This window comes from Toxorhynchites rutilus, chromosome 2, assembly GCF_029784135.1.
Source record: "Toxorhynchites rutilus septentrionalis strain SRP chromosome 2, ASM2978413v1, whole genome shotgun sequence".
Lineage (NCBI taxonomy): Eukaryota > Metazoa > Arthropoda > Insecta > Diptera > Culicidae > Toxorhynchites > Toxorhynchites rutilus.
In genome coordinates this window covers 293,095,202-293,108,900 of record NC_073745.1, presented here as the reverse complement: position 1 = coordinate 293,108,900, position 13,699 = coordinate 293,095,202, and the positions used below count along the sequence as shown (strand labels likewise).

Below are 13,699 nucleotides of genomic sequence, written 5' to 3'. Positions count from 1 at the left end.
GATAATCTTCTTGATAGCAAATTGAATCTACGAAGAGCGGTGGATTTTGAGTCGCCAAGTTGACTCAACTTATTCTCCTTTATTGGGAGACGTACAACGAACCGTCCAGATTCAGTTCGTTCAGTGGTTGCAGAAAATAACTTCTCGCAAGCCATTTCTTCCTGAGATAGGCTTCGAGTTTCTTCGCAGCTTTCAAGCTCCCAAAATTTTGTGAGTTGATGTTCGAGTTCGGAGACTGTGCAATGCAAGGCAACACTGGAGGATTCAGTACCGCAATCTTTGATGGATACTGGTCCACTGACTACCCAACCTAACACTGTATGCTGTAATATAGGTTGACTTCCTTCACGGTCGCCAAGAGAAAGTTGACCGTTGCATAATAGGCTATAAAATAGCTGTGCGCCGATAATCATATCGATTTTTTGAGGAGTTGCAAACCCAGGATCTGCTAATTGCAAATCGTGAGGAATATTCCAATGAGACTTGTTGATTTTCATAGCGGGAAGGTCATTTGAAATTTTGGGTAGAACACAGCAGTTCAAGGTGTGTCTAAACGATGAATTTCGGGAACTGAATGTAACGATTGCACAATGCGTGCTTCTCACAGAAGCTCCACCCATTCCGGTGATCATAGTTGATTGAGGGATGCGTTTCAATCTCAAAAGTTGAACGATATTTTCTGTTACAAAATTTGCCTCGGAACATGAATCCAATAACGCCCTGGCCATGGTTACTCTGCCCGATGGACCAGAAACTTTCACAACAGCAGTAGAGAGAAGAACGGTGGAACAAGATTTTTCAGGTGTACGGGTAGCGATTTCAGTAGCGGCCTAAACATTCGATGAACTAAGTCTGGCTGCTGTGGACTGGAAGTGCGACGGGCTTTCAGTTTCAGTTTGGGATGGTGTTGAAAATTCTGTCGGTCGTGTGTAAGTAAAAGTGTCAGGTCGTTGTGGTTTGGTCACTGTCTGTCTAGGAATAGTGGTCGGTCTCGTCAGCGTCTGTAATTGTCGGTCGTCATTGGGGTGCAGTAAAGAATGATGTTTTTCATTGCACTTGCGACATGCCTTGGAGGGACAGTCACGGCTTAAGTGATTGGTTGCTAAACAGTTCCAACAAAGTTTATTTTGCCGAACGAATTCATGCTTCTGATCAATAGACATACGTTTGAATGTTTCACATTCGTAAATTCTGTGAGACTTTGAACATACAATACATTTATGTGGGTTGAATGAAGTTGCAGTATGAGCAGCAGACACACGAAGCTTTTCTTTGGGGATTGGATTCACTTGAACGCCATTGTTTACCGATAACAATACTCGAGCATGATCCTGTAGGAATAATATTAAATTTTCATACGTAGGCACATCATCTTTATTATTTCCCGTAGATTTTTCCCATTCTCGTAACGTAATTTTGTCTAATCGACTGCACATCATATGAACCAGTATAGAACTCCATGCCGCAGTTGGTTCCCCCAATGAATTAAGAATTTTAACATGACGCTCAATTTTATCGACAAGAGTTAGTATTGCATGTGGATTTTCCTTGTGAACAGGTTCAATACCAAAAAGAGCAGTAAGATGATTATGTATTAGGAAACGCTTATTATCATATCTATTGACTAAGATAGTCCATGCAATCTCATAATTATCCGCAGTGATTTTTATTGTATCCAACAATCTTTTGACCGGTCCGACAAGTGACGCCATTAGATAATGGAATTTATCTATGGGTGCTAAACCTTTGTTTCCATGGATCAGACTCTGATATGTGTCTCGAAAAGGGATCCAATTCTTAACATCTCCATCAAAAGTTGGCAAGTTAATTTTAGGCAACCGCACAACAGACGAAGAAAACGGTGTTAAACTTTCCGATGGCGGATTATTCACTTTCTGTGATAATAAAAAGTCACATATTTCATAATACTTCGTTTCCATATCTCCACGCTCCTTCATATACTTCATTTTCTCTCCTTCTTCATCATTTTCATCCACAATTAATTCAACGGCAATTGATGCATTTATGTAACGTTCGAATAATGTTTCCAGTCTCGAAAGACGCAAATCAATTTTATCGCGATCATCTTCTGGGTTGTAATTTTGAATAAACTAATCGACTTGGCAGTAACGTGGAGAACTTTCACATGCTCTCTCAATTGCGCCATTGTTACATAAATGTTAATATAATCGTGTCAATAATCCGTTTTTATTCAGTGTATTTTATCACAAATCATAAAAATGGTACACTTTACTCACCGCCTTTAGTGAGTAAGGCTTGCCGTCTCGTGCCGCCTCGTGCCGTCGCACACCAGTCCACGCCAATCCGCGCCAATCCGTGCCAATCCGTGATGATGGTCGTCGAGTCTTCGATGATATCCGGAACCACAAAACAACCTCCTTTTGGGCTTTGTTCCGACTTTCGGAATAATTTCACAAATTCACTGTTGCGCTTGTTAAGAGTTCAATGCGCTTTGTTACTTTAACTTAGTGGCTCTTCACAATGCCACTGTATTGTTCACATAACAATTTGCTATTGTTCGCATACCAATGTCTATTGTTCTTGAAACAATACTGTATTGTGTTCACTACATAATGCTTTTATTTCACTGACGCTATTGTCTATTGTGACGCAACAATAAACTATTGTTTTCTTGTCAGAATGAACTATTGATTTTTCATGACAATGCCACACACAGTTTCCAATTATGCACAATGCCTTTTATGCCAAACCACGGCACTTGCAGCTTGAAATGCAGATGCGGATGCAGATGACTTCCTTCGATGATCTCATCGACCAAAAAATCCGGTTCGAAGGACCAAAATGTTCGCTACGGAACGGGTGATATCCGATCGCGGCTCCTTGCACGCGATGGTACGGTGAAGAAATCCCGTCGGTGGGTCAGCGACACAGGCTGAAACAAATCCTGGATGTTGCTGGGAATTTCCTCAGGTGGGGGCAGTAGAACTACTGCAACGGTAACCAGTGGACTGTAGAAAACTTTACTATTTACTCTTTAGTCTTAAAAAAGACTTTTGTGGCGAGAAAGGCCTGGCAAGCTACACAATAGAAACACGTGTGTGACAATTCAACTATTATATATATTTCGATGTTCACTTTACAGAGTTTGGATGTGGAATGAAATTGTTCTCGATTGCGCTCCTCTATTTATACCAATTTGTGTTGGGGGGATTTATTTCGTCGATGATCGGATGTGATGTCTGTGTTGGGGAGATGGAACTGGCTGGCTGTTGGTTGGTTCGTTCCGTCTATATTGCGTTGTACGCAACAGTTTTTTTTTAATTTTTGTTCTTTTTGTATAGTCCTCTATGCATTTAAAACTCTTAATCTACGATATTAAACATTTTTGATCAAATTAGACTCCTGTGCAAAAAGAATTGCATTTGATTGTACGAGTGGAAACAAACAATTTTGTTCGATAGAAGCTGTCGAATTCGAACGAAGCAGAGGGGAAGCAATGTAACCAAACCAATACAACTCAATGTGGTTGTTTACTTTTACTATCGCATACAATTCGTACGACCACTTTTCTGCAAAATTGCAATACAGATTCCAATACATTTTTCTATTTTCTCTACAGATAAAAAAAGATTTTCTACCTCGGAAATACAGATTTCAATGTGGCAACATTGATCGTAAGATGTAAAGTCTCCGTGAACAAAGGAAAAGAAGAAAAACGAAGGGAAATATTTGCCTGGAGTATAAACAGTGGATAACAGTATAAACAATGGAGGCAAACCTCATTCTTCGTGAGGACACCGACTGGACAACTCCGTTGCTGGGCGAGCTGGACGGCGAGGGATCGAATGGTTTTCTCTAGGCAATGGGAGTGGAGGAGTACTATGAGTAAAGGGTACAGTTTTCCAAGGGCCTTTTTGAAGGCCAGAGACGAATGAACTGAAGAAGTTTAAAGTCTCTTTAATTGTAAAAGGAAAGGAAGGAAAGGCAAAGGCTCAGTATCGTTCTAGATACGAAACAATGAACATCGCTTGTTCTTCCTTGTTTTGCGCCATCACATGTTTTCGTTACGGACTGAGCTGATGACGCGACCAAATTACTCTCTCGCCAGAGAGGCATTGCAATCATTCTATCAAACTGACACCATTGCATTAACGTTTTGAACTACACAATTGTGTGGGAAGCTAGGCTATCGTCAGCTAATCAAGAAAATAAATGTTCAGTAATTTTGTCAGTGATTTGGTTTCGCATGACGGTAGGAAAACTCTCTCCACAAATGATGACAAAATAAGTTATAATTAGTCATTATTTTATTTAGGTTCGCGTGCAAATGGAGTTTATTTCGTTTATTTAGTCACCAAGATAGTAAATGTCATTCTGGAATTTTGTATGTGATTTGGTTTCGCTTGCCAGTAGCAAAACTTTCTCCACTAAGGATGACAGCTGCGCTCATCTCGAGCATGTGTTGTTCTGCGAGCACAAGAATGAATCATCCAACAATTATTGTAAAAGGATTCTACATAAAAGAAAACATTTCAGGGCGACCAAATCGGTAGAATGGCTATTTCAAAATTTTCGTAGCATTATGAAATAATATCCGCAGTTATAAACAAGCGATTTGAATTAAACTACAGCGTAGTTCTACGACAACAATGCGGTCGTGTCTTGAACACAACCTTCTATAATTTTTTGTTAGTGTGTCCATTTTCGTTTTAGGGTGGTCCGGAAAATCAATGTTTTTCACTTTTTCCCAAAAATGACTTTTTTAAAAAAAAACATAACTTTTGAACTACTGATCCGATTCAGATGATCGACATAACAAATTGAAGCTAATGAGCTAGCCTTTTGTTAAAATGTGGGCTTTATCTTTGTAATCATTGATTGTAGTCGTTTTTTATTGTTTTCATGGCTTTGGACTAGAGGGTGCTATATTTTTTTATTTTTTTTTTCTTGAAAGCTGAGGGTGTTTTACATAACATATCTCGATGTCAGAGATGCTATTTGTTTTGGACTCCAAAGCCCCCTGAGGAGGATGGTTGTAATAGCTGTTATCCATGGTTATTATGCAAAGAAAGAAATGGATAAACTCCTAACCACATCACTCACCACAGAGAATCCTGATTCTTATCTCTCCCTACTAACAAATATCCCTTTCTCGATAATCGCTAGCGCACCACACTATAGGGGCAACCCTTCGGGCGGCGAATATAATACTTACATTCCTTCCCTTCCGCTGGTGACTGTAAGAACGTGACCGGCGTCGTTATTGATTATTTAAAACTCGATTCATCGAAACTTGCACAATGAGAATGATTTGCTACTTCCAAGCGTCATTCCGTGTGTTCTTTGTTCAATTTCGCTGGTTCAGGTCAATCACGGAGAGCAACTCCGAATTGTACTACCCAATCTCAAGCTCTCCACTCAGTCGCTCCGCTTCGAGCACCCAGCAGCTTCGAGGGTTCACTTTGATATGCTGTGAAGTTCATTTGACGATAAAAAATTTAACGAACATGGACGAAGTTAAACGCAGATAGCAACGAAAGAGCTAAATTCACAAAGAAATTCGAGACACGACAATCAGACTGGACTTACGCAAAGAACACGAACTAGAGATTGGAAACTCGGAACATGGAACTGCAAGTCTCTCGAAGTCTCTTGAACCACTGGAGCAATTCAGATATTCGACATATTAAATCTTTTTTGGAAAAATACTACAGTTGCAGAAAATTTGAATTATTTTTCGTGTTTTGTGAATTGTGTTTTCGTTATTATTGATTGTATTTGTTTTTTACAGTTTTCATGGTCTCGAGACCATAGGCGCTATATTTTTTATATTTTTTCTGGAAAGCTAAGGATTTTTCATATAACATATGTGGAAACCAGAGAGGCGTTTTTTTGTTTTTAAATTATGATTTTTCAAAGTTAACCGATGGTCCAAAAAATCATTTTTCCCCATTTTTTTCACTACAAAAAATCATAACTTTTGATCTACTGGACCGATTTAGATGATCGACATATCAAATTAAAGCCAATGAGTCTTGTTTCAAAAAATAATTATATTCGGAATAAAAAAGGATTTTGCTTTCGTAATTATTGATTATATATGTTTTGACGTAATACTACGTTTAACCGTTCAATATAGGGGCCCATTCCAATAATTCGATGTGAAAAAGTGTTCAGTTTTTGATCGTTAATACTTCTTCAATTAATGAACGGATTTAGATTCCAAATACACACATTAATAGGAAATATCCTCAGCAACTGTTTATATGCTACACATTACGGTTTTCAGCTCACATACAGTTCAAATTGATGCAAAATTGGAAGAAAGAAATCCCTACTTTCCCACACATTTTGTCTGCGCTCCCGCAGCGAACAGCTATTCATACAAACAACCACTGGTACGGGCGAAACGTACGGTCAAGGGGAAGGTGGAGGACGAGAAAGAAATACGGGTCTAATGTTTTGCGATAAGGAACAAAACTACCAATTTTCACGAAAATCTGAGAACCACTATATCGGTTTAGCATGGAATGGCTATATAGAAATAATGGCTATATAGGGAAACGTTGAGGAGCTAATCAAATAAATGAGAACAGTCCGCTTATATTTATAGTGCTAACAATTCTATCAATGTCAAACCATATAATAGAGAACTTAAAATGGATATTGAGCGCAATTCAATCATTTTCCGATTTTTTTTTCAAAAAATGTTAAAATGTCCACGTGGATAACAGGGGTATAGATAATGTCCACGCTTGTCCACGGAGGGGAAGGGGGTATGTGGATAGCCCCTTATATGAAATTATGGCTTCTGTATTCAACAGATGTCTACACTGGGCTACTTCCACTCGTGTTGGAAGCTAGCAAAAGCTAGCTAACTAAAACCCATAAAAGATTCTTCTTCTTCAAAGAACTATCGAGCAATTAGTCTTCTTCCAGCCTTTTCGAAAGTTTTCGAAAAAATATTTAAATGCGCATTCTCCCTTTTGCAGATTAGCACAATATACCGCTCTGAATCATATTTCGGACGATTAAGGCATATGATGCAGAAAACAGGTCTAAACTTTATGCACAGGTATTATTTGGTTGATATTTTTAATAAATTAGTTCAATATGCTTTTAAGTTTTCTACTTCGGTATCTATTTGATTTGATATAAAAAAATCATCGAATAAAATGCTTTTCAAATGAAGCGAATAAAAATCAAACTTCGGACACTAAATCAAATTTCGGACGGATTGAATTTAAATTTCGGACACTTTGTTTTGTAATTTTTTGAACGAAAATTACATTACACTTGATTATATTTTATAGTCAACTGCGAAACACTTACCAAGCAATTACAGTAAACTGTTAACGATGATGAAAACTGATTGAAACACGGGAGAAATAATAAAGGAGTTCGCCACCAGTAGGGGAACACGGGGTAAGACTGCCCCCTAAGAAAACCAATTTTCAGTTAAACGACCTTTAGGATTTCCCCTATTTGTTGTGCTGCATATCATTGAGTATATATCTACTACTAAAAAATGGGTAACTGTTGATTGTATAACTTTTTTGGCGTTTTTTCATTAATTTTTGAAATGATAAAAAATTACTTTTTATTTTGCCGGCGGGGTAAGAAGGACCACCCGCGGGGTAAAACGGACCATGACGGGTTAAGACGGAGCATAGTTGTCCCATGTTCTAAAATCAGCAACTGAGAAAAACGCAATCAAAGTTTTCTACAATATTTGTCTACTAGATGTTTTTTTTTATAAGCAGAAAACTATTGTTTAACAAAATGTGAACAGATCCCCTCACTTGAATCAATCAATGGTGGGACGGTTATACATAGACTATCATCATGGGAAAATTGAACTAGATGTTGTGTTTCGAGAAAATGCGAACCACAATAAGTTTTTTTGAGTATGCATAATACATCGTTCTATCGTTCTGCCATACAAATGAAACACAAATTTCTGCATTACACGAGAATTAATCAAGCAAATGAAACCAAATTAGGCATATTGAGGTTTAAGGGTGCAACAAACGTTTTTATGGTGGTTGGATACTCCTCCCCCCTCTCTGCCATAAGAATGAAACACAAATTTCTGCATAACTCGAGAACTAATCAAGCAAATGGAACCAAATTAGGCATATGGAGGTTTTAGGGTACAATAAATGTTTCTATGGTAGTTGAACACTCCCCCCTTTCTCTAAGGGAGGGCTGCCATACAAATGAAACACAAATTACAGGGGGCATACAAACACAAACTTCTGCATAACTCGAGAACTAATCAAGCACAATTTGGGATGTGAGGGTTTTTGGGTATGAGAAATGTTTCTATGATGGTATGACACCCCTATCTCCTCAGGAATGGAGAGGGGGTCCCATAAAAATATAACACATATTTCTACCAAAAATATTCCAACCAAACATGGCAATTGAAAATTTTCTGAAAACTGAAGGAAAAGGGAAAATTCGGAAAATTTAATTCCCATATGTTCTACAATTACATAGTGACAAGTGCTGTTAGTCCATTTGATGTTTGCGCTAGCGAAATTGATCTTTGTTCGAAACTGGAAATGGATTTTAATGTGATGAAACGTACTGCTATATCTTCTTCTATCTATACAAAAAAAAATGAATCGTCGGATGTGTTGTCTATATTACATCATATTTTCTGTATAAAACATTTATTCCATGTAACGGAGAAACATATTATTTGCAAGTGATTGACAAATCTTGAACGAGAATTGTGTCTGAAAATAATCTGATATTATAATGATGAGTTTTGGTAGAAATACTAAGAATTTTGTAATAAAAGGTAAATTTAAAGGGTCTATTAGAAGATCAATCAATGAACAGTTCTGCGATTGGACTCATGAACGTGCCCATAGTAAAAAACGTGAATGTTTGAAGGTATTGATAACAAAAAACACATTTTGGGCGGGACGAAGTTTGCCGGGTCAGCTAGTTTATATATATAAAAGTACATGGTGAACAGTTATGTATAAAATATCAACATGGGACAATTGAGCTTGATGTTGTTTTTTTAAAAGCTGGGAACAAACTATAATTTTTGTTTTGTGTGTTTTCCCAGAAGATTAGGCATGAAAACATCGTTTTATGAAGAAAAGTGAAAATTGTCAAAAAGTGACATGGGACAACTATGCGTAGAACGGCAGTTTAGTCTAGTAAAAATAACAGGAACAGTGTTGTCTTAGGTACTAAATGTTTAGGGTTGTTCATAAACTACACACAAACTTTCGGAAAGGCCATCCATATTCCACGTGCAGAGTTTTAAAATTATTCGTGAAAAATTTACCAAATTTTTGGAATCTATAAGGACGATTACCTACGTGGGTCTAAAATCTCTCAAAATCTGCGAAGATTCAATATGTTGTTTCGTTTAGCCAGCTCGAATGTCAGTTCTTTGACATCTGGCATTGTGATGGCGTAGAATCGATTCTCCAGCTGCAGCAAATGCTCCACCAGTTCTTGTTCCTGTGTCGAGGTAAAAACTGGATCAATGGATCCGAGCTTCATCGTCGGTGATTTATTGCCTTTGATTTGTTGGTGATTCTAGGAATTCCAAAACTGACTGATGCTGTCCTGATGGACATGCCGTTATCCACTGCCGCTTTAGCCATATTCAGCTTATCCAACGCCCATTGCATCCACGACGACTTCCTTATGTACTTTCGAAGCATTTGTGTATGAAGAGACGAGCCAAAAGATGTTTTATTTAATATGAAAATCATTCAATATCACAACGTGTGGCGCTATTACCCCGTCGAAAACGGTCCGTCTTCCCCCTAGAACACATTTTTGCATTTATTTGCCCTTTACATGCATTTCATATTATATTTTACATACATTTTAACAATCTACTGAATAACTGGGATACTGGCAACCAACGGAATATACAGTTTTGACGTAGGACTACGTCTTTCATTTCTATAACGGGGTGTAAAATCAAAGTTTCGAAAACGAAAGCGTTACGCCGGAGACCGAGATTTTGAGCGTTAATAGCTCCTAAACAACTGAACGAATTGGTATGATAAACACTTCATTCGAAAGATAAAATGTCTACGCGTTATATACTTGTTACTTTTTGATCCAAAAACTTGTTTTAATAGTCTTAAAATTGCTTTCAAAACAGGCTATTGAAATCACCAATCGGTATATAAGCGAGCGCCGCTCGGAAATCCACTCAGTTCTAATTGAACAGCGATTGGAGCATGTTGTCGCTGTTGTGGTGAAGCTCTTCGTTTATCATGAAAGCGCTGATGAACGGTGTCACCAAGAGCCTGTTTGTGCACCTTAGCTAGACATGAATCCATCAGGAGGAGAGTGATGCCACAAACGGTTCCCCGGGAAGATCTCGAAGCAGCCGCTACACACACACACACATATACACACGCGGAATTCTTTCCGTTTGGATGCCATTCAGCATCGAGAAAGATCCGGAAAATAATCTGCCAGTTCCTCTGGGAATTTAAAAATACATTCATGTGAAAGAGTTTATTTGAATGTTTTCTATCCATGTAACACTGTGATCAAATATGTTTCAATCAAGTACTATTAACAGATGGTTATCGAGTTAGCATAAACCACTGGTGGGCTTCCAGTATCGAGGAAAATGTGGAAATATCTAATCGTTACTGAAAATAATCTGCCAGTTCCTCTGGGAATTTAAAATTACATTCATGTGAAAGAGTTTATTTTAATGTTTTCTATCCATGTAACACTGTGACCAAATATGTTTCAATCAAGTGCTATTAACAGGTGGTTATCGAATTAGTATTAACCACTGGTGGGCTTCCAGTATCGAGGAAAATGTGGAAATATCTAATCGTTACTGAAAATAATCTGCCAGTACCTCTGGGAATTTAAAAATACATTCATGTGAAAGAGTTTATTTCAATGTTTTCTATCCATGTAACACTGTGACCAAATACATTTGGTTTTGTGATTTTTCGATCAATCGCAATTAACAGGATAGCTTCTGAAGATTATTTTTCCCCATCAGTAGGATATTTCCGTATCCAATATTGTATGCGCCCGCAATCGATTCTTGCTCTGTCGCCGAAAGTTCCGAGCTCAGAGAGTTCATTCCCCTCAAATTGCCATCGTAAACCACACCTTCTCTCGATTCAATCACACACAAAAAGCATACTTAAGCGATATTCTGGTGGTGAGATACATTCATTTTTCGTGAGGACATCTACAAGACAACATCGTTGCCTAACGTGCTGGAGGAGGTGGACGGCGAAGGATCGACACATACACGCGCAGAATTGTTTCCGTTTGGATGCCATTCAGCATCGAGAAAGTTCCGGAAAGATCTAATCATTGCTGGGAAATAATCAACCAGTTCCTCTGGGAATTTAAAAATACATTCATGTGAAAGAGTTTATTTGAATGTTTTCTATTCATGTAACACTGTGACCAAATATTTTTCAATCAAGTACTATTAACAGGTGGTTATCGAGTTAGTATTAACCACTGGTGGGCTTCCAGTATCGAGGAAAATGTGGAAATATCTAATCGTTACTGAAAATAATCTGCCAGTTCCTCTGGGAATTTAAAATTACATTCATGTGAAAGAGTTTATTTTAATGTTTTCTATCCATAAAATATCCATATAATACATTTGGGTTTGTGATTTGTCAATCAAGTACAGTTAGCTGGTTAGCTTCTGAAGATTATTCTTCAAAACAAGGTTTTTCGTATCTTATATTGGATGCATACAACCTTGTGCCTCTAACGTAACGCTCTCGTTTTCGAAGTCTCCCAAATATTCATTTATTCATTCATTCAGAATGGATTTAGATTCAACTTCAAACAAATGATCTCTAAATCAACGATAGTCCTACGTCACCCTTGCGGTTATACCATAGATATAACCCACTTCCTGTTTTTGCTTGAGAAATCCTTATTTTGGTTACCTTGAAAACCTTTGTTTACAACTTTGATATTTCGTGCGGTCAAGTGTTGCAAGGTGTTTCGAAATGACAAAAATATGCTATTAATGCTTTTTACGTAGCATATTTGCCAAAATACTGAGGATTTCTTATAAAACTAGAAGTGGTCCGTCTTACCCCACCGGGCCGTCTTCCCCTAGAATCCAGTCAAGAACGTCGTTCAATGTTGTGGGAAGTAGACACGGTTTGTTGACAAGCTTCGAATGACAATGAAGTGTCTTTTCCAAGGCAGGTGGAGAAGAAGTTTGAAGTAGAGTTTTCTATTCTTCAAAAGGGCTAGAAACGAATAACTGGAAAAGTTCAAGATAAGAAGAAGAATCCAGTCATTAGTGACATGGTTGTCGCTACGAGTGATTGACTGATTGATTGATTGTGGCGTATCTTTTTCAGAACATTTCCATTCTATATGACACACGTAGCCTGTATAGTTATCGTAGTTAGGTCGTTTCTCGGACTCAACCCTTTAACTTTTGTTTTCGAAGAATATAAAACAATCCACAGATATGCTGCTGCATTTATTGTTTTTCGTTTTTCCGTTCTTTAACTCCTTCTGATATATTTTCATTGTTAGAATATTTTGCGGTTTTTATTCATTTTTCTGCTTTATATATGTCGTTTTGTTCTATGAAAATGTTTCACAAAATTCATCGTTCGTTAATAATATTGTTAAAGTTAGTATCTTTCTGATAAGTGTATAGTAGAAGCAGATTTCATCTAACATTTTCCCGTCATATTTTCACAATTTCTGTTAACTATCATCAGCTGCATAAAATTGGTTACGTTGCTAACTGCTGCTATGCGCAAACAAAAAAAACATCATCGTTTAGTGTGTATTTATTAGAGTGGGGTGTATAGCTATGCCTTTCCTCTCCGGAGCTTTTCGATACTTTAAATATATTTCTATAAAAAAAAGAAAAAAAAATCTATAATCGGCGCTCAATTCATATATCATCGGTACTCTATACAATTGATAACTTTTCGCCTAACATTTCAACTTTCGCCTATCTTGTTCCGATAAATACGTTTTGTTCTTATATTTTTAAAAATATATATGAGAATAAGAATCAACTGATAAATAATAATCGTTCCGTTCATACTGTATCGTGTCCTCTCGCTCCCCTAACGTTTTAAAACTAAGGCTCGACCCACACATCCGTCCCACAGATATCTGATATCCATTACTCAAAAACCCTTCCAGCAAAAGAAAAAACGAAAGAAAAAATAAACCAATAAAATTCAAACTATTCACATCGTTTCCCCCCACGCTGGTAAACGATCAATCCGTTGGGTTTCGCTGCTCGTGCCGCCGCCGTCGATGGTTGTAATCGCCCTTGGAAGGTACTGCCGCCACCGCCGCCACCACCACCACCGTTGGCGTACCCTCAGGCCAGTGCCTGGGTTTGCTGCACCGGCAACTCGATCGACTCGCCATTCTTTCGCACCGTTGAGCTGATTGTTTTGTCCTGCTTCTTGTCCGGTTCCTCCTTGAAGAAAATCTTCGTGATAACGATGTCGCCCGTGCTGAGCGTTTGGCAGCCAGCCTCCCTCGTTTCGACCCTCGTTGTTTGCTGAGCGAGCGGTGGAGTGGTTCCGTGCTGCAGGCGGGAGGAGATTTTCGAACCACCCCCGCCGCCGCCCGCCGATCCTGCACCGGTGGATTTGAAAGTTCGTCTTTGAGAGTGAAAAAAAGATGATTCATGGATTAATGGGAATATTGCAAAACGACTGAATCAGTGACAAACTCA

At 38.2% G+C, this 13,699-nt stretch overlaps 1 protein-coding gene across 2 annotated transcripts in view; it reads right to left on the bottom strand.

The window, feature by feature from the left end:
• Positions 1-12,454: 12,454 nt before the first annotated feature.
• LOC129764624 (uncharacterized) overlaps positions 12,455-13,699 on the bottom strand; it is a 71,946-nt gene continuing 70,701 nt past the window's right edge. For both annotated transcript variants that reach the window (XM_055763887.1, XM_055763888.1), the window contains exon 7: positions 12,455-13,625. In XM_055763887.1, coding sequence (XP_055619862.1) covers positions 13,337-13,625 — 289 coding nt within the window. In that variant the 3' untranslated portion in view covers positions 12,455-13,336. The remainder of the gene's footprint in view (positions 13,626-13,699) is intronic.